Source organism: Eublepharis macularius, chromosome 12, assembly GCF_028583425.1.
Source record: "Eublepharis macularius isolate TG4126 chromosome 12, MPM_Emac_v1.0, whole genome shotgun sequence".
NCBI classification, from domain to species: Eukaryota; Metazoa; Chordata; class Lepidosauria; order Squamata; family Eublepharidae; genus Eublepharis; species Eublepharis macularius.
The window spans coordinates 61,974,800-61,996,833 of NC_072801.1; the positions used below are offsets into that span (position 1 = coordinate 61,974,800).

The 22,034-nt window shown below is 45.8% G+C and overlaps 1 protein-coding gene across 1 annotated transcript in view; it reads left to right on the forward strand.

Moving 5' to 3' along the window:
- GRIN2D (glutamate ionotropic receptor NMDA type subunit 2D) overlaps nt 1–22,034 on the forward strand; it is a 34,625-nt gene that overhangs the window by 8,483 nt on the left and 4,108 nt on the right. Inside the window, exons 8-11 of the mRNA XM_054993479.1 lie at nt 109–338; nt 9,190–9,350; nt 15,391–15,578; nt 21,648–21,880. Of these exons, the coding sequence (XP_054849454.1) occupies nt 109–338; nt 9,190–9,350; nt 15,391–15,578; nt 21,648–21,880 (812 nt within the window). The remainder of the gene's footprint in view (nt 1–108; nt 339–9,189; nt 9,351–15,390; nt 15,579–21,647; nt 21,881–22,034) is intronic.

The window sequence follows — 22,034 nt, forward strand, 5'->3', positions numbered from 1 at the left end:
GGGAGGGGAGCGAATGGGGAGCCAGGGAGGAATAACAGATTTGCAGTGCAGACTGTTACCCTGGAGATCCTGTTTGATTGATATCTCCCCATCCGTCCTGCTTGTTAGGCACCGGAGGCTCCAAGTTCACCATTGGGAAGTCAATTTGGCTGCTCTGGGCTTTGGTGTTCAACAACTCTGTGCCTGTGGAGAACCCCAGGGGCACCACCAGCAAGATCATGGTGTTGATCTGGGCCTTCTTTGCTGTCATCTTCCTTGCTAGCTACACTGCCAACTTGGCCGCCTTTATGATACAGGAGGAATATGTAGACACCGTCTCTGGGCTCAGCGACCAGAAGGTGAGGAAAAGGGGAGGGGGGACTGTAGCAGTGCCAACCTAATCTGTTTTCTTCCCTCCCTTCCTATCCACCTCACCACAACCATGCACTTTTCTCATGTATTTATTTTATTTATTTGCATTATTTATAGGCTGCCTTTCTTACTGAGACTCAAGGCGGATTTCACCGCGTGAGTCAGCACAGTCCATTTTTATGACATTTCAATAAACAATGCAACTGGGTATATAAATGCAAGTTTGCAAAGCTTTTAAAACTAGCAAGAATCTAATACAGAGTTGAAAACATGCTAACCAGAGCATAAGAAATTCTGAGACGGGCATATTAAACAACATAGAAACCATCCTGTAGGATCATACTTACAACAACAGACAGTACATAGAAGTAAAGTCTATAGTCCCTTTACTTATGCATCTCTTTGGGATCTGTTCCATCACAACCTCTCTCATTTTCTTTCTCTTTCCCTCATTTCTTCTATATATTTGTTTTATCATACCACCAAAAAAGAAATAAAGTTCAAGGATCCATCTTGACCTAGAACCAGATTAAACAAAGCACCAGATCTGCCAGCTTTAAAAAACTATTAAAGTCGCTACCATTTCTACCTTTCTGGTTATCTAATGATGAAAGGAAAGCAAGGAAGGCCATGAGAGGTGTGTGTATTCATAGCATGATAAATGTGTGATAAAAGGAAAAAACAACATCCCTGTTCACAGGAAGATGTCTTATTGTGACACTGAAAGGCTAAAGTGCAGAGCTGAGTCTCTGTTATTCTGTTCCATGAAATGTAATCTGAACATTTCCTGGCAGGGAAGCCAAGGTCTCTGCTTGCGGTGCCTTAGATCTCAGCTCAGCAATAATGTCATACTTTTTTTTCTCCCTGGGACCAAACAAAATGTCACAAAATAATAAGCAAACTTTCAAATGTCCCTGAAGCATTTATGTTTTAGGCTGGATGTTAAGCAAAATGGGGAGGGGGTGTTTTTTTTTAAAAAAAGATCTTGTTGGACATGGTAGGAAAGTACCATTGTCTGCAGAAGCAGTGCAGGAAATGTTATGCAGGCTTAATTCAGTTAAGCCAACCATCAAAGATCTCCAGTTGCCCCAAAGGCTTCTGGGATGCAGAAGTAATGGCTGCTCTCCCTTTGAAAAGAAAAGGCCAGTTGTAATTGAGATCTCTCAAGCGCTAACTGGCTCCTCAGACAGGGTCCCTTGTAAGATAGGAAGTAGAAAAAAAATGTAACTGTCTTTCTTAGCAAGGCTGGAGATTATGTGCCAGACATAAGAGTAAATACAAGTCAGATTCCAATTTACTTCAGGCTTTTTACACATTTTTCATCTGTTCCATCACAACCTCTCTCTCTTTCTTTCTCTTTCCTTCTTTCTTTCATATATTTCTTTCATCTCACCGCCAATCTTCAAAAGGCAGCTGAAGACATTTTTATTTTAATTAAATTTGTTTTTATGCTTATTGGCAGTCCTACTCTGAAACTTGTGTTTTTAAACTGTTTTGTTCATGCTTTGATTTTTATTTTAGTTCCTGCAAGGCCAGATAGGTAGCTAATAAATATTTTTAAAGTTTTATGTAAGTAAATAGCTGTTCTATATAAATGCTTTATATAAATAAATAAAATCTCAGAGGGAAAGTTGCCATTGCATGTCCATGTTCTTGCCAGTTACCTGAGATTTATTTGTTTTAAATTTATAATGGCTTATTTAAATCTGCATAAAGCTTTCTATGCTCTGTCCGAAAACTGTTGCAGTCTGAAGGGGTTTCCTTTTTCATTTTTAAATATATTTATTTGAAATAATGTTAAATAAAATGATACAGAAATAAAAAAAGATCGGCTAACATAATTATATGTCAAAAAACAACTAAATATATATAACAGGATATATAAACTACAAAATATATCTCCCCTCCGTCCCCATAGTTAGGTAAAAGGTAGATAAAGGTAGTCCCCTGTGCAAGGCCCAGGCCATGACTGACCCATGGAGGGATGTCACATCACGACGTTTTCTTGGCAGATTTTTTTGTTACGGGGTGGTTTGCCATTGCCTTCCTCAGTTATCTATACTTTACCCCCAGGAAACTGGGTACTCATTTTACCAACCTCGAAAGGATGGAAGGCTGAGTCAGCCTTGAGCCAGCTACCTGAACCCGGCTTCTGCCAGGATCGAACTCAGGTCATGAGCAGAGCTTGGGCTGCAGTACTGCAGCTTACCACTCTGTGCCATGGGGCTCTTATTCCCATAGTTATTCTTATTAAAATACATTATATTTAGCATTTTATATTTAACATAGTAAATTACTTATTTGATAATTAATCCATTTTACTGATAGTTGCTCTAAGTATTTCTTAATTATTCATTTTTTCTGAAACTCCTACATTGGCATATTATATATATAAGACATTCGTTTTGCCATTGATGCATATTCATACCATTTATTCATCCATTCTGTCAAGTCTGGACACGATTTTGCCTTTCACTTTGCTGCATATACTACTCTAGCTGCTGTCACCATATATTTTAAAAAGTTTATTATGTATTATTGTAATATTGCTTGGTAGAATATTTAATAACATATTTTTAGGATTTAATACAAAACAATGCTTTAATATCTTCTGCATCTTTTCGTGTATCTTTATGCAATATTTCCTTGCTTTCTTGCATGTCTACCACATGTAATAAAATGTTGCATCCGTATACTGACATTTCCAACATTTTCCAGTATAATCCTTGTTCGCTTTTACAATGTCCTTAGCGGTAATATGCCATTTAAAAAACATTTTATACCAGTTCTCCCTTAACATTTGGCAATCTGTAAACTTAATTTCTTTAGTCCATATTCCATAAGCTTTCCTACTGATCCATAGGTATATTTTCTCCAAAATTTTGCATCCATTTTTTCATACGGTTTTTTACTTGTTCTGATTCTGTGTCATATTGCCATAAGATCTCATCTACTTTTCCTAATAGGTGTTTTGAATTTCCTGTGATTCGTTGTTCAAAGGCTGTCTTCTCTCTTAACTGGCCACCTTCTTTGGATAGTTGTTCTTTAAGTTTCGACACCATTGATAATACATTAGCAATTAAATGTTTTTTCCTTGAACTTCAATTTCTTGCCATGTTCTTTTCCTTCTTTATATATAAATTATGAATATATGAAAAGGACTTTCCTATCATGTTCACTGTCTCCCTCCCACCCCTACTTTTTGTTGTTGTTGTTGTTTACTGGCTGCTGAAGAGTTTTGAGGAGCTCAAAATCTTGTGTTGTTCCTTGTGATATTTTGAATGGTCCTAATAGAAGTCAAGGAGGGAAGGCGGCATGGTATAGCTTACTCTCATCAGATACTTGGGTGGGGGACCACCAAGGACGACTCTGCAGAGGAAGGCACTGGCAAACCACCTCACTTGCCTTGAGAGCCCTCTTGCTGGGGTCTCCATAAGTCAGTTGCAACTTGACAGCATGTGCGGGCATAATAAAGACATTGCCCTACTGCCATCTTTGAATTTTTTGCAATGGACCCACCCAGCTGCCTGAGATTTTTGCCAGAGTGAGATCTCAGCTGCCTCACTTACGATACCAGCTTGCAAGAGAATCCTCCTTTGACCAAGCAGCTCATGTTTTGCAAGGCTTACTTTAAATAGCTTGGGAGGGATCTGCCTTGCTGTGATCAAGGAAGAAAAGAGGAAACAGCACTGCCCAGTGCTAAAGGAAGACCTGAAATATTGCATTTCTTGCTCCCAAAGTGAAAGAGCTGGCGTTGAAAAGCTTCTGATTCTCAGGGAGCCGCTGTGGATTGAACCTTGGGTCTCCTATGTACAGAGCCCGTGCACAGCTGCAACATTTCCCATTAACTACCACTGAGCAATAGCTATTTCCTATAAAAGGCAATAGCAGAACCTGGGAAATGGTCCTTAATAACATTAATAATAATAACATTTGATTTATATGTCACCCTTCAGGACAGCTTAATACCATACTCAGAGCATAACAAAGTGTGTGATTATTATCCTCACGACAGTCGCCCTGTGAGGTGGGTGGGGCTGAGAGACCTCTGAGAAGTTGTGACTAACCCAAGGTCACACAGCCGGCTTCAGGCAGAGGAGTGGGAAATCAAACTCGGTTCTCCAGATTAGACTCCTGCCGCTCTTCTTAACTACTACACCAAACTGGCTCTCCTACCCAGCACTAACCAGGGCAGACCCTAACTTCTGAGATCTGATAAGATCAGGCTAGCCTGGGCCTCCAGAAAGAGATCCCTACCAAGGTGGCCTCCAGACATCCGACATCTAATTTGAAGCACAGGATTTCTCTGTGTATGCAAGAAGGAAGTGAGTCTACACAGGCGCAACCCCATGTGAGCAGGAGTTGGCGTTGGGGGATGCGGATGGACGAAGAGGTGGTTGCGTGCACTCATGCTGCACTAGGTTGGGATGCCTTGCTGGTACCCAGCATGTGTGGTATTTATAAACCAGGACAGAGCGGATGGCTGATTATCCCCTGGTAATTAGCCCCTGACGAAGGCAAACAGCCACAGCTGTGGGGAAGGAGGGGGCCACACAGACTGGACCAGCTGTGGCAAGCGGCCTGGCTCCAATTGAATCTCTTTCGTTAAGAACTAACGAGCTGGGATGTAATTAATGGGCATAATTAACGTCCAACACGAAACACAATCGCAGATAAATATTAAACAGCTTAGATTAACCAATTCTCACTGAGTAGGGAGCAACTGGGAGGAGGCAGCAGAGAGAGAAAACTCCAGCAAAGTACAGAGCGGGGGAGGGGGGGAGAGAGAGCGCACTTAAACAGTTATAACATTCCTGTTAGTCTGTTGTTTTAGTGTTGCCAGCTCCCAGGTGGGGCCTGGAGATCTCCTGAAATTAAAATTGATCCCCAGATTACAGAGATTGGTTACCTTGGAGAAAATAGCTGTGTTAGAGGGTGGATTGTATGGCATCATAGCCTACTGAGATCCCTCCCCTCCCCAGGCTCCACCCCCGCCAAATCTCCAGGAATTTCCCAACCTGGAGTTGGCAACCCTACAAAAAACAACTGAGTCATGTGGCTCCTTGAAGACTTGACTAACACATCAATCCTAAACAGAGTTACTCCAGTCTAAGCCCATTGAAATCAATGGGCTTAGACTGGAGTAACTCTGTTTAGGATTGCGCTGTAAGAGCCTCCGTTTATAGCATCACAAGACTTCATTGTTTTTCCTGCCACAGACGTGGCTACTGCTCTGAATTTATTGTGGGATGAGCTTTCATGACCCAGAACCTTTTCGCACAGCTACCCTTCCAAAATCTGTCACCATAAAGGCACTGGATTTAGCCATATAAAGTGCAAATCTCCCCTTCATTCATTCATTCATTTGACAAAATGGGCTCTCGCCCACAAAACCTTATTCCACAATAAATTTGTTAAACTCCAAAGTGTCACAAATCTTCTTGCTGAATTTAGTATTAGAGAATTTTCTCTCCCCCACCCCCCGCATCGACTGATATCCTCATAGTTCTCTTGTATTGCCATCTATCTCTATTTGCCTTAGTCCTATCTCTTTATTCCTGTTCCTTTGTCATACGCATTCTTCTGTTGAATTTCGGATAATCTGTCCCAATCTCCTGCCTTTCTTTCTCATTTTTCCCCGGTGCTTTTGTCTGTCTAATGGTTTCTAAGCCTTGAGATGCCTAACAGCCTCTTCTTATTATCCCTTTTTGCCAAAAAGCCGTCTTCTCCGCTGCTGGCGCTCTGGGTTGCATTTTGTTTTGGTTGCTTCTTCACTTTTCACTGCTCCAAATCTATGGGCCCAGGTGCCCCATAGCAAGGAGGGGCCGAATGAGCTTGGAGAGCTCTTCTGTTGAGCCGATTTCATAATGCCCCAGACTCGGCAGAGATTTGGCAGAGACATTTCTCTCTGTCCGCAGCCTTCTTGAAGTGGTCCCTTGTAATAGAACAAGCAAGCTGTTTCTGCCCTTCAGACTTCCGAATGTGTCCCTGTCTATTTCAGTATCGCTGATCTCTCTGTGCGTCTGTCTTGTCAACAATCCTTTCTGCCAACTGCTGAATCTGTCTATACCCAGAATTATCTTTTCATTGTGTCTGTGTATTTGTGAGTCCATTTCACCCCACCCCATTTTCTGGCCTGTCTCCATCTTGATATTTCTCTCTAACTTCTAGATAAATCACTCTTTTTTTAAAACAAGCAAGTTTAGGGAACAGAGAGAACTTTCTAGATGGCCTTCTTTCCTCAATCACGGTTTCACCAGGATTATATCCATGTAGCACCCTGAATATTTCCAGATCTTTTGTTCATCTTCTCATCTCATCTAGCGATCGGGCAGAACCATCACTATGGTGCCTGCATTCCTGCATCTATCTGTATGACATGGCCTAACTACACATTGTGACCTCCCCAGCTCTTTGTGATCAAATTTATGTTGCAAGTTCTATGCACGGAACTTAATCCGAAACATGCATGGACTTGATTTGGTCGGACCATGGCTTGTGAGGAGAGGGAGCTTATACCCTCCCTATGCCATTTTTACGACTTGAAGCAGCCCACAGGTAATATTTGCCTCTCTGGAGGAAACCAAGGTATAACACATCAATGCATGTTATGTTGCCAACAAGGCAAAGAGCAACTTGTTTCAGCTTGGGGAAATGGTGCAGGGAGGAAGATTGAAGTCCATCACCTCCCCTGTGTCCTATTGTCCTGATCCAAACCCTACTTGCTTGTGCTTGGGATTAAATTCCCAGCAAAGAACTTGCAATGCCTGTTCTATTGCTTGGGCCCGGGGAGGATCCAGAGGAACGTGTAATGTGTAGTTTGGCTCATCTATCTCATTACCTTTTGAAAACCACCTCCCGACCTCTCTGCCTCCATGGGCCTTTCCACTTGGTCAGGTTTCTCAAGCATGAAAACAGCATTTGGTGCCTGTTAGGTGCATCTAGTCTGCAAGTGTCCTCTTAAAGGAGCATTAGAATTCGCAGATAATATATTTCTCAAGCACTCTGATCGCAGTAATTGCACTTCGGGAAGTGCAATTCTCCCCCTATACAGCATCTACGTTTCTTTTGTCATTGTCATGCGGAACAGGGCTGCACCAGTATTCTAGTCAGCACTTGACTCTGGGGTGAGACATAATTTCTAAAGAGATGCAATTTCCCTATTCTCAGTCATATTCAGTGCCCTGTTATAAACTCTACTTTGTTTAAATTTACTGAGAATTTTACTTGGTAGAGGATTTTTGTTTGCTTAAGAGGCTATATCTTCTGCTGTCCAGCTAGTGCCGGGCATCATACATCCATTGCAAGGATTAAAAAAAATTAGGCAGCCTCCCGCTCCCTAATATTTCTTCCCCTTCTAGTTGACTCGGGTGGAGGCGTGCTTTAAATGTTCATGTGAAACCCTCCTTAATCTTACGAAATAAAACAAATCCCACCCTATGAAGAGGCTGTATGTGTATATACAGGAAACATGCAAAGTTTAGTAGCAAGACAGCAGAGAGCCGAAAGCGAAACAAATGTTATCTACGTATGCATGCAGAGTCACCCTACCAGGGTTTCATCTCACATGGCCTTCTAGGTTAATCTCCCAGTGCTGCTTCCTCTGTTCCAGGTTCCCCATTGGCCTAACAGTGCAATCCCGTGCTAAGCCTATGGACTTAAATTGCACTCTAAGCCTATGGACTTAAATGGCATTAACTTTGCACAGGATTGCACTATCGATGTATCTCATCCCCCCCGCCCCTCCTGAGGCTATTTTCCTCTCTTAGTACTTGATGGCTCACCCAGTTTGCGCCTTCCTTTTTCTAGAAATCCCTTCTTTGCCCAGATATTTCCCTCTCGGTTGGACTCTAGAGAGGAAACTTGGTCTTCATACATCTGCCCCCTCGTTCATCCCTTCTTAGTCCTCTGATCCATCTCCAAACATAGTCTGTCTGTTTGCTTGTCTCAATGTGAACCTAAGAGGCAACCGATCAAGCAGGAATTACCATCCAACCAGTGATATCTGCATAGGGAGGGAGTTCCTTACAAACTCTCAACTGGAATATTCAGTGCCTCAGTACTATACATTATACACAGGTATATGTAACTGAACAGCCCTGCAGTATCAATTTTGAAAACGAAGAGCAGCTTCGTAAAGGGGAATTAGAGTGAAGACTTAATCCTCCTCTGCCCATCATTTTTTCTACTGCAAATCTCCCTTCCCCGGTTTGTGGCATTCACAAGCATGTTTGCTTTAGCTGCTTCCACAATTCCCTGCTCCCACATTCGCTTAAACAACACTGGGGCTTGGTCACATTCACAATATGTCCTTAGCCATTCTGAATATCAGCAAAACTCAACCACGGAGTCATCCTAAGAGAAGTTTAACTTTACCCAACATCCACAATTTCACCCTGGACAGTGTGTAGAAAACCATCCTGCCCCCATAAATCTTTTTAGCCTTCTTTCTGCTCACTTCATCCCCAAATCCCCACTACCTTGGTTTGTTATTTATCTACCACCGATGTACTGCATCTCTTTGGTCCTTATCCATTCAGCCAATATTCTGCCATATATCTCTCCCGCACACATTTAGGATACTTCCATTTGTGTAGAAATCACGTTTGGGAAATTATCTCTGCCGTAATCACTACTAGTCAAGTTTCAAGTTTATTGCTCAGCCAATTGGCCATTTCAAAGCACCAGATAAAAATCAGCTCCCCAGAATTAAAAAGCCTCTCTCTCCACCCATCCTGAACCAGCTTTCATTTCAGAGAGTTGAGTGGGAAAGGGCAAGGGAAGGTATGGGTTTAAATATTCTTTATCCTCCCAATTTCACTTTGCTTCCCTTCACAGTTTCAGAGACCCCAGAACCACTACCCACCTCTGAGATTTGGCACTGTTCCCAACGGGAGTACCGAGAAGAACATTCGGAACAACTATGGGGAGATGCACGAATATATGGGGAAGTACAACCAGCGCAGCGTGGAGGATGCACTCCATAACCTGAAGACGGGGTAGGTGGGGAAACAGAGATAGAGCAGCATGTGTTGGCAGGGAGGGCTCTTTTTGTGTTCTTCAGCCCTTAAGTGTTGGTTCTTATGCAAGTATGCTCTGTGATGGGCAAACATGCACCCCAAGGACCTTTCTGCACATTCTTTTTTTACACAATGAACGTGCGACTGTTTCTCCTTTATAGAGTACATTCTTTGCATCCTTGCGCAAGGCTGCGCTTCTGTCGTCAATTCTTCCTCCCCCAAAGGGTGCATTAGATGCCATTGTAATTGCTGCATGGAATGTGATTGCATGAGTCTCATGTGTTATTGTTTATTGATAACCAATCATTCTCCCCTCTGGGGACCCAAAACAGCTTATGTTGTCCTCCTTTGTCTCCATTTTATCCTCACAACAACCCTGTGGGGTAGGTACAGCTGTGTGTGTGAATGACTGGCCCAAGGTCACTCAGCAAGCTTCCCTGGCACAGCAGGGATTTGAACTTGGGTCTCTTACTCCGACACTATGCTGCACTGTCTCATATTATGGGATGTTGCTTGTGACATCGCTAACCCCCCAAGCTTCCATGCCCACACTATTTTGTGACCTTATAACCATTTTGTTGAAAGATTCTTTAGTGCACTCCTTTGCTGCGCAGCCCAAGAGAGCCAGAGCTTGTCTTGCCTTGGTAGCTTTGCATGCTGGCAAGAATGCGCCCCCACTGTTCCCCACAACAGTGCTCCTAGGGACTCCCGTGGCCTCATTTCACAAGCAACCCAAATAAGAAGTCCACAGTGAGGCATAAATGCAAGATTAAGCTGCACAGTCATGCTGTTAACTAGACTTGTTATGTGGGGGTTTTTTGCATGTGAATTTGTGGGTTGTATATTTGTGTGCATTTGTGATTTTAATTGTAATTGATATGGGAGTGCATTATAATGGCCTGTTTGAGAAGTCTTTGGTGGGGGTGGAATTCCTGATGCTTTTGGAACTGCAGCCAGGCCTGTTACCAACTTTAAAACTGTCTGAGTTATGAAATATGACTTTCCATTTAATCTTGTGGATGCAAGATTACCCCATGTACGCTGCTAAATAATTAACCTAGTTCAAGAGCCTCTGCCACCCCCAGTTCTTTAACAAATTAATGTATAAGGGTTGGGATCCCTACCCTATACAAAAATATACATTAAAGCAGTGAGAAGGAAGCTACTTCTCAACCACACTCCTAAGTACTTGCAGTCAGGTTGGTTCAAACTGGAGACTAATCCTGGTTGGGTGACTTTTTGAGTATGTGCCCTAAAGTGGGTAGGTTACCCACTAGCTGGTTATTTTACAGACTTCTTTCAGATGACCAAAACGTGAAAAGTCAGCAAACAAAATTTGTGGTAGGGTATGAGCTTTTATGAGTCACATCTCACTTCATTCTGATCTGATCTTAATGTTCAAGCTAATCTGAAGACATGAGCTGTGACTCACGAAAGCCCTACCACAAATTTTGTTAGTCTTATAGGTGCTACTGGACTCTTGCTCTTTTCTACTGCCACAGACAGACTAACACGGCAACCCATCTTGATCTATCCTGGCCTCTGAGAGGGAAGTCATAGGTGTGACAGCCCCCACTTTTTTGGGGGGTGGAATCTTTACACGCTGTTGTGCTCCTTGTGAACACGACTCAGCTATGGGGCTCCCAAGACTTTCTCTTTAAGGCACAGCGAAAGAAAAACCTCCTTTGCTCCAAGAGTAGATGGTGAGGCAGCTGGTCTTTGGGAGGGGGATAGGTGGAACTTGCCCCCCCTCCTTTAACGGGCTTTATTTAATTCACAGCTGAGCCAGTGTCTCTTTAGCCACAGCTTATCTGTGAAGGAAGAAGGGGGTTGGCTGGTGTGTGTTTGGAGGGGGGGGAGGTTAGATTGTCATCTCCTAGTTGCTTCTCTGCTGAGGTGAAGCATCACAAGGGGAAAGAGCAGAGGTGAGGAGAGCGGCAAGTGGTGTGGGGGGCCCATTCCCAGCCACCTCTGCTCCTCTTGCTGCTGCTTTCACAGCAGGACACCATTTTGTACCTTCATGCGGAATGCCCCATCGAGTTGGAAGGTACTTTGGAGGTAATCTAGTTTGGGGGGGCGAGCCTGGGGAGGGCAAAATTTGGAGAAGGGTGGGAGCTCAGCAGGGATGTGATGCCACAGAGTCTACCCACTGAAGCTGCCATTTTCTCCAGGGGAACTGATCTCTGTAGACTGGAGATCAGCTATAATTCTAGGAGAACTCCAGGCCCCACCTGGCAGTTCGCAACCCTGCTCCTGCTCCGACAGATGCCCAGTCCAGCCTTTCCTTAAAGACCTCCAGTAATGGAGAACCCAACATTTCCTACGGCAGTCTGTTCCACTGTTGAATAGCTCTTACTATTAGAAAGTTTCTCTAAATATTTTGCTAAAATATCCTTCCTTGTGATATCCGTTAGGTCTATCCAGGGCTTTTTTTCTGGGAAAAGAGGTGGTGGAACTCAGGACCGCACAATGACATCACTTTGGGTCAGCTGGAACAAGGGGGGAGTTTTCTAAAGTTTAAATCATCCTTGGCCACCGGCCATGTGACCATTTTCAAGAGGTGCCGGAACTCCGTTCCACCATGTTCCTGCTGAAAAAAAGCCCTGGGTCTGTCACTGCCTCATGGATCAAGCAAGAGCAAGGCTGTTTCCACACTGCTTACCTTCCCTCTGAACGACCCGGAACATCACGCAAAAAACGTGGAAGATCGCGGTTTCTCACGCGAGATTTGCGTGATGCCTGTTCCATAGCCCTTCAGATATCTGAAGACTGTGACTCAAGTCTTCCCTTAAGTTTTCTCCAAGCAAAGCACGCCCAGATTCTCAGCCCTTCCACAGAGGGCTCGGTTTCCAGATCCCCATCATCTTGCCATGCCTCCTGTGGACGTGCTTTAGTTTGTCAATGTCCTCATTTAAATGCTGATGTTACTTTAATTCAAACCTTTGCAAACTGTAAAAACCGTCAGGGAACCTGATCTGTCCTCTTTCACATTTTTATCTGGCCATTTTGTGATTGCTGTCTTGACGTCCGTGTTGTGGCCTTACCCAGGGCTTTTTTTCAGCGGGAACGCAGTGGAACGGAGTTCCAGAACCTCTTGAAAATGGTCACATGGCTGTTGGCCCCGCCCCCTGATCTCCAGACAGAGGGAAGTTTAGATTGCGGAGTGGCGCGTAGAGCAACCCTCTGAGTTCCACCACCTTTTCCCCCGGGAAAAAAGCCCTGGCCTTACCTTTCCTTTGGACTGGCATAGGTGCCATATCTGTGGGGCCTTCCAACTATAGCAGAGTGTCGGCCTGTGTGCCTTCAGCCCTCTTGGCTTTTGGAGTCCTTTTGCTTGTTGTGCCTGTGTGGAGCTTTGCACGTTCACTGTCTGTAAGGCCTGTTACCAGTAGGGGCGCTCTTTGAATTGTTTGAGGGGAACTTAGGTTTTCGCTTGTTTTTAAATAACACGACCGAGACCGCTGCTCGGTCAGTCTAGCTCAGGATTGTCTTTACGCTGGCGGCAGATTTCCAGTATCTCAGGCAGAGGGGTTTTTCGCCACAGCTGCCATCTTCTAACTGGATATGCCAGGAATTAAACCTGGAACTAGCAGTATGCCACGCTTGTACTCAATGAGGAGATTTTCTTTATTTAATACATTTCTGTGCCACCTTTCTCCTTTGGAATGAGCTCAAAACAATTAATTGTAATCAGAGTGATTACAACAACAGAGTGAACCTGCTGTAGCAGAGGCCTCCTGCCGAAAAAGACCTAATTAACACAGGCGTGTCTAAATGTGTAGTGGTTCGGCCAGCAAAAAAGGCTGAACAAGGAAACACCAAAGGGGGGGGGGGGAAATGCATAGAACTGAGCTGTAGCTGGAGATTGGTCGAATATGTCAAATGTGTACACAATTAGGAAAAAATAAAGGAGGGGAAAATCCATGATAAAGAGGGAACAAAACAGTGACAGGCAGTAGAGGCTTTCTTTCTTTAGAGGCTTTCTTTCTGTACAGATCTATCCAATGTATCTCCTATGCCACGTAAACTATGGCTAGAAACTTTCAGTTGTTAAAACTGGCAGATTAATCCACTAATTAAAATCCCTATAGCCGGCTTAACTGCTGATTTTGAGAACAAACTTCCACACAGTTGCTAATTGAAAGCAGACGAAAATTGAAGCATATATAACCTGTCATTAATCAGTCTGAGCCAAACAGTTTATTTGAGTTCATGTGTTGTGGTCTGTATATGTTCAGTCCAGATGAATGACAATGTATAATGGATGTGATGTAATCAACAATGGATATGATGTAATCAATTTATTTATCACACATTGTTATTGAATACTTTCGTTTATTATTTATATTGAATTGAGATAAGAGTGGCTTTAATTGCATACTTAGAGAGCCTGTGTTTTTCTTCCTGTATTTTGCTTGCTCTCTCTTTAAGAGCCTCTGTTCTAGTTAGTGAGTTTGAGAACAAGCCAAGCATGCCAGATCCCCCACCACAGCAGGAGATACTCTGCCCCCAGCCTTTGCCCCGCCCCTGGTCCCCTGTTCACCTGGCTGGCAAGGAGATGAAGCACCTTGAAAGGCCAGAGGACAGCCTGAAGCATCTGTGCAATGTATGCGCATGCTCACCCGTCATACTGGAAAATGATGTCATTTCTGGCACAACACAGAAGCGACAGGTTGCAACGGGGCCAACTTTCTAAAAATCAGCCCCAAACTTAGTTTGGGGGGCCAATTTTTAGAGACTGCCCCCCAATACAACCTATCCTTTCTGCATTGTGTTGGAAATGATGTCCTTTTCCAGCACAATGGGTGGGCACAGGAGAGTTTGTGCATATGGGGTACCCATTGCCCCCCCACACACACACATCTGCCACCTCCTTTCCCATGGTTTGACCCCCAAGGGAACCTGGCAGCCCTGGAACAAGCAAAGGCTCAGCACTCACGAAGGACACACTGCTGGACGAGTCTGCACAGACTGGCCAGCTCCCTTCCCCCGCCCCACAATAGTTTTGATGACAAAGAAGTAACTTAAACTGGATTTTCTTTCCAGTTTGTTAACCAAAGCTCACCATTGTTTTTCCTGTTGAAACATCCGTATGTTGCTATCTAACAATAATTCCAGATGGGTAGCCAAAGATTGAAGTCCTATAGCACTCTAAAGATTGAAGTCCCATAGCACTCTAAAGACCAACAAGATTTTCAGGGTGTAAGCTTTTGACAGTCAAAGCTCCCTTTGTCAGATACTTTGTCAAGTATCTGATGAAGGAAGCTTTGACTCTTGAAAGCTTGTACCCTGAAAATCTTGTTGGTCTTTAAGGTGCTTCTAGTCTCAAATCTTGGCATTTAATCATATGGAACCAAAAATGATATTGTGCTGTTGAGATCATTGTTCATACGTTTTAAAAACTTGACTGTTCTCCAATACTCATGAATCTTGAATAGGATTCCCAATGCTATCTAGGCAAATGTTGGTAGATTTGGGGGGGCAGTGCCTGGGATGGATAGAGTTTGGAGAGGATGCAATGCCACTTCTGGGTGACGCTGTAGAAATTTCCCATAATCTTCATGGTAATGACTGTAGAGATTAGGGAAAATGCCTAGAAAATTGCTATGAAGGCGTTTTTTTCTCCTGCTCCTCAGTTTCTCGAGAGTAGGAAACTGAGGGTGAGAAATTCCCCATCAGACTCAAACAACGGGGGATCCTAGTCTTTACCCTTTTTATTTTAATGTCATTTTTGGGGTTCCATCATCCTACTGCAATGGAAATATAAAAGCCACTAAAGATGGCCTCTTCTTCAAACAACAAGTGGTAGCATCTGCTTGTTACACTCACGCAAAGGAAACTGTCCCCCTCCATCAAGATTCTCAAAACACTCCTTCACTAGTTATGAATAAGTAGACAGGTCTAAATCCACTAAAAGCCCCCCCCCCCAATCAAATATGAAAAGATCTTTAATCGGCCGCCTGCTTGCACCTTAATTCCCATTCATCTGCCTCTGCCTGCCTTCTCTGTCCGTCTGCAGGAAGCTGGATGCCTTCATTTATGATGCAGCCGTCCTAAACTACATGGCTCGCAAGGAAGAGGGATGTAAACTTGTCACCATAGGAAGTGGGAAAGTCTTTGCCACCACTGGCTACGGCATTGCGTTGCAGAAGGGATCCAAGTGGAAACGGCCCATTGACTTGGCCCTGCTCCAGTTTCTGAGTGACGGTAAAGCCTATCCACATGCCCTGTTCTGGGGGGAGTAGCGGGAAGGTGAGCTGGAAGCCAGGATTCCTGGGTCCTGTGCATGAGGAATGGGGCTATGAGGAATGGGGGGTGGGGGGTGGGAGGGGAATGATGTATATTCTCTCCAAAATCCGGCGCACGTGGTACCAGTTTCTTTAGTAGACGTGCCTCTCTGCTCACAACAGATAAACGTTAACAAGAAAAAACACAGAGAACACTGGACCAGCAGGGGTCTGAGCAGGGGTGGCGCAAGGGTTTTCAGCACTCGCGGCTGGCCGCCCGGGCACCTCCCCCCCCACGTGTGCACCAGCCTGCGTGATGACGTCATGTGTGACGTCATCACGGGTGCGGGCGCGCCGCCGCCAGCCTGATTGCTGCGGCAGACGGCTGTGACGGTGCGCGGGTGGCCTCTGAGCTCTCCCACTCGGTTGCCGGCGCTGCCGCAGATGCCTGACCGCAGCGACTGCGCCCAGCCAGGGGCATGTGCTGGCAGCGGCGGCGGGAGGGATAGGAGGCTGCAGCTCTGTGGCGCGCGCTCCCGCTCCCCGCGCCTCCTCCGGCGTTCCCTCCGGCACCCCGCGCCTGAGGCCACCGCCTACCTGGCCTCAATGGGTGCGCCAGCCCTGGGTCTGAGATCCTGGAAAGCAATCCCGAACCATTTACTCCCATCTACGTACCACGAATAAGCAACAATTCCAAATAAGGCACATCTGAGAGCGGAAATACACATTGTGGATTACTTGGGGTTGCTCAAGTGCAGGATTTTGTGTGTGGTCCTCAGTTCATGTGCAAGCTGTTCTTGCTTAGCGCATGTGCGTGCTGTTTTCATAAGAGCTTCCTTTGTGTGATTGCATCTGCGAGTGAGTCCGGAGGGTAGAGCACCAATTCAGCTTTGTTTTCGCTGCGAGAACAAGTACTGTAGGTTCCTTTGACTTGCCAATTTGCGTTTCTTTAAGTTGTGAGAAACGGTCAAGATCTGCATTTCAATGATTGGAGGTGGGAGGTGGAGGAAACTGGGATACTTTTAGCAGTTGAGGAGGAACTGATATTGAATGCGTGAGTGTGTTCACGTGGAGCAAACTGAAGTGTGACTGTGCGAGTGAGTGCATGGAAAGTTGGAGGGGGGACATGTGAAATGAGGTTCACTTGAGCATCCCTAGGTATTTAGTAACATGTATTTCTACCCTAACAGCCAGCTTCTTATACTCAGACCCACTCCCAGTCATTTTTTTTACCTCTCCAAACTCTAGGCCCAGAAACCCAGCCAAGTGCTTTTGACTGTCTGCTTTGATTGGTTCAGAGGAGCCTCCCTTGATTAAAACCAAGCTTTAGACAAAATGGAACATTCCTTTCTGTTTGCCAGAAAGTGGGTTATGATCCACAAGGTGACCATCAAGATTTTGAATTTTACTTAACAGGAATTAGTGTCCCTTTAACACACCATAACAGCCTTGTTTGTGTTTAAAATTGAACTAGTTAAATGTTAGCGTTACATGCTCCCCACTTCCCAAGCAGCAAGTAGTCCAGAGTTGGCACTGTATGGTTTAGTTTCCTTTGGAGGTAAGAAAATGAGAGGGGTATTGTGTCTTTGTAATACCCATTTAACTTTACAAATATACACACAGAGTATAGCAGAAGCAAGAGGCACTCTTGTAGCGGGCAGAAAATCTGCTAAGCCAAGTTGCCACAGATCCCAACCGCCTCTCTCCACGTTACTTCTTTTACAAGTTCTCCACAAGTTCTCCTCAAAGCCAACCTGTCTTCTGCACAGACACACATCAGATTGGGGATTGGCTTCTATCAGGGCTTTTTTTCTGGGAAAAGAGGTGGTGGAACTCAGTGGGTTGCCCTTGGAGAAAATGGTCACATGGCTGGTGGCCCCGCCCCCTGATCTCCAGACAGAGGGGAGTTGAGATGCAGCATTGCGGAGGGCAATCTAAACTCCCCTCTGTCTGGAGATCAGGGGGCGGGGCCACCGGCCATGTGACCATTTTCAAGAGGTTCCAGAATTCCGTTCCACCTGAAAAAAAGCCCTGGCTTCTATTAAAAAACGAGAATATAAATGGACTCGGAAAGCTGTTGCCGAGGGAGGAAGAGCTCCTGCCTTTCTCCCAAGCTTTTTTCCCCATTCAAGAACAGTGCGATGTGGGAAAGTTTTCCCATTTCTGCTGGCACATGCCCATAATACTTCCATGTGGAGCAGCAGAAATGGAGAAAAGAGCCCCTGAACCTTTGGGTGTTTCCCCTTCAGCCTCCTCCTCCCCACCTTCTCCTCTCTGTGTTTCAGTTCAAAACTGCCAAATATCTTTTTGCCATCTCTGTTCTTCCCCAAACTCTCATCGATGCCACATTTCCAAGGAAACAGATTCATTGTCATTAAGGATTATTAAAAACATTTTGTCAGGTCCCTAATCACTCATCAGTTTGTCAGTTAAAATCAGCAATAAGCAAGTTCATGCTAATCCAGATAGCCACATTCATAACAAAAACTGTGTTTTTCCCCTTTGCAGGTATCACATGTTCATGTGTAAAGGGATTCAAAGCCACATTTAAAAGTTTGCTCCAGGGCCCCGGAAGTATGACTTGTCCCACCTTATCCCATCACTAGGGCTTGAAAATGAGCCTTGCGTTCTTCTTCCCCAGCACTCCAAACCTCTGCCTCCCTTCCAGCCACAGCGACCACCTGCACATTGATAGATGTGCGTATGTAGCCAGAACATGACATTCGATTCTGAATGAATTAATCCAGAATAAAAATGTGTGTGCACCCTAGCAAGGATGATTGGGAGCAAAGCCTCCTGTACCTCCTGGGAGAGAAGCAAGCTCCAGCAGGCTAGACTTGGAGCAATGGGAATAGGAGACAGACATCTAGCTTTCTATTTCTAGCTTCAGGGATAATGAACAGACACGGTTTCTGGCGTGTTTGATCTGAGCAGAGGAACCTGGATTCTGTCTCTGCCGCGGCTAATGGGCTCAGTCTGAGACTCTAATTGCTCTTAGCCAACAGTCTCGCTTCTCTTTATAGTCCTGACTGACTGGGGATGCCCAGGGGGAACGGGACACAGGGCTTTCCTTCCCTCCGCAGGGCATGCCAGTGGATTGGAGAGATGGGCAGCCCATGTCCAGGACTCTTTCCCCACATTTGTCAGTTGAATGTAAAAGTGCATTGAAGGAAAAGTGCTCCTTAAAAAAAATGGTTGTCTCCAGCATTCAGTATTGTATTCACAAGATTCAGAAGTGAAGCCTTCCAAACTCCAAGGCATTCTTTACTTCCCCTGTAAAATAAACCTCATTAAGATCATGACATGTAAGACTGTGGGTGGGAGAGGCAGTTACTTTGTAGAGTATGGGAGTGGTACAGCAAACGTCCAAAATGTATTTACATATGGATCTCAGAATCCCTTTACACAATACTTTTGATGTGTTTTTCACGTGTCAGGAGACCCAACATTAGCCGAGAAGCATAGTTCTGAAAGACAGAGCCAGTGGATATTAATCCGGAGGGGACAGATTCTCTCACAGCCCTTTGCCACCTCTGGTATCTCCCCTTCCAGAGCCTTTGACCTGCTGAGGCTCAGTTAATTCAAAGTTTTAAGCAGCGAGGGCAGCAGGATAAAAGCTCTGGAAGGGGAGACAATCAAGCACGCCAGAGGCGGCACAGGGCTGTGGGAGAATCCATCCCCTCCGGAGCAAACTCCGATGGCTCGGACTTTCAAAACTACACTTCCCGTTGCCACTACCTTCTACCTTCTATTGCCACATTTTTCAGATATACACATTTCCAGAGACAGCCCACATTCACTGAGTTTGGGAATTCTTACAAATGATCTTTAATTTTCAACATCCATATGTGACCAAATTTCAGATATTCACCATAACACGTATTAGAAAGTGTGTTGGCTTTTTATTGTGTAGTCCTTGATTCCTCAAATTTGTGCATAAAAATAAAGCATGCACAGTCAATACATATATGTATATACAATCCATGTGGAAACCTTCTTCCAAATTACAGCTCACAGAAAGTTAGCAATGTTATTACTACTGGGGGATGTATCCTATTATATAAAAGGCTAAGCGTATTAAAGACAACTCACTTCATACCCTGGTGCGCCTCCAGAGGGCGCTACTGTGGAGGGAAGCCCAGATGAGGCAGCCAGACCTCCAGATGGTGTGCCAAGGTAGGAAGCCCAGGCTGAAATCAGGCACGGAGTGGGTGGCAATGCCTGCCCCCTACCTTCAGCTAGCTGGGATAAGCAGCGTAGCAGGTGGCAATGCTTGCCCTCTGCCTTCACCCAACTGGGATCAGGAGAAAAGTAGGTGGCAATGCCCATCCCCCGTCTTCACCCAGCTCGGATAAGGAACAAAGCAGGTGGCAATGCCCACCCCTGCCTTCACTTAGCTGGGATCAGGAGCAGAACAGGTGGCAATGCCCACCTGCCCAACACCCAGCTGGGATCAGGAGGGGAGCATGTGGCAATGCCCATCCACTGCATTCATCCAGCTGGGCTCAGGAGTGGAGCAGGTGGCAATGCCCACCTACCCTTTATCCAGCTGAGATCAGGCACGGAACAGGGGGCAATACCTGTCTTCAACCTTCACCCAGCTGGGATCAGGAGTGTAGTAAGTGGCAATGTCCACTCCCCGCCATCACCCAGTTGGAATCAGAAGTGGAGTAGGTAAAAATGCCCATCCCCTCTTCACTCAGCTTGGACCAGGAGCAAAACAGGTGGCAGTGCCTGCTTCCCTTCATCCAGGTGGCAACGCCCACCCCCCGCATTCACCCAGCAGGTATCAAGAGCGGAGCAGGTGCCAATGTCCGCCCCCCCTTCACCCAGCTGGGATCAGCTGCAGAGCTGGAGGCAATGCCCCCCCTTCACCCCGCCAGGATCAGGCAAGGAGCAGGTGACAATGCCCCCCCTTCACCCAGCCGGAATCTGGTGCAGAGCAGGCAGCAAGGCCTGCCCCTTCACTTGGCCGGGATCAGGAGCAGAGCAGGAAGCAATGCCCGCTCCTTGTTCAACCTGCCGGAATCAGGCATGGAGCAGGCAGCAATGCCCCCCCCCCACACACACACACACAGTTCACCCAGCCGGAATCAGGCGCAGAGTAAGAGGCAGTGCCCGTCCCCTCTTCACCCAGCCGGGAGCAGGCGCGGAGCAGGCAGCAATGCCTGCCCCCTTCACTCGGCTGGGATCAGGTGTAGAGGAGGTGACCATGCCCGCTCCCCTGCCTTCATCCAGCCGTGATCTGTGATGGAGGAGGATGGAATGCCAGCCTGCGCACCTTCCCCTTTCTAGAGCCTGTTGTATTTTTTCCCCACAATGGGCTTTGTTGCTAGTAATATTGCGTCCACTCTTTCTTCAGCACATCGTTGTACAGCTGTGTTAAATAAATACATATTAAGGAGTGATGGAGTGTGTGTGTGTACACACGCATACATTTACACTGTGTGCTTAGTATGAGCTTTGGAGAATCTCTGGTTTGGTTGAGAAAGTATGCAAACATACTGTTGCAAGTGACCCCCAGCTTATTCAGGGAGGGAATGAGAAGCCATTGTCTAATAACTTACCCATCTGTAACTGATCCTCTTTATACCTGGGCTGCTTTTTATACTGCAAGAACAAGAGTTGTCTATTCTGCTTTAATTAATATGGGAAAACTACCAACTCTGGCTTTTGAAGACCATTAGGATTCATAGGTATGCATGGATAGTTAAATGTTGTGATGGGGTAACTATTTTGCCCTTTCAGCCCATATCCTGTGAGTCAGGCTGGGAAAGGGCTGGAATGGCCATCTCTCTTCCTCCCTTCCAACCCCCACCCACCCAGGTTCTGCCTTATTGCTAGGTGACCACAGCCTCTGTGGCCCTTGAAACCTCAGTCGTCACTCCCTAGCTCTGAGCAAGAAGGCACCCACACTTTCAGGGAGAAGGGGATTGATGCCCAAGCAGGGTGGGTTGGTGGGTGTCCTACTGGAAGAGGGCTGGAGAGAGGCACGTCTCCTAGGTTCCCTTTCCTCCCCACCCCCTCCCCATCCCCTCCTCTGTTTCAGATGAGATCGAGCTGCTGGAGCGCCTCTGGCTGTCAGGGATCTGCCACAACGACAAAATTGAGGTGATGAGCAGCAAGCTAGACATAGACAACATGGCCGGGGTCTTCTACATGCTCCTCGTGGCCATGGGGCTTAGCCTGCTGGTCTTTGCCTGGGAACACCTCATCTACTGGAAGCTGCGGCACTGCATGAGACATACGGGGCGGCTGGACTTCCTCCTTGCCTTCAGCAGGGTGAGCCCAGCTCTACTTCTACCTATATGCTCACCTTTACCTCCGTACGCAGTTTCCCTCAACTGTCATGTTTTTGTTTCCTTACCACCAACAACCTGTACCTGCAGAGTTCTTTGCCCCTGTACGTGAATGATGCAAAATAGGCTTAACGATA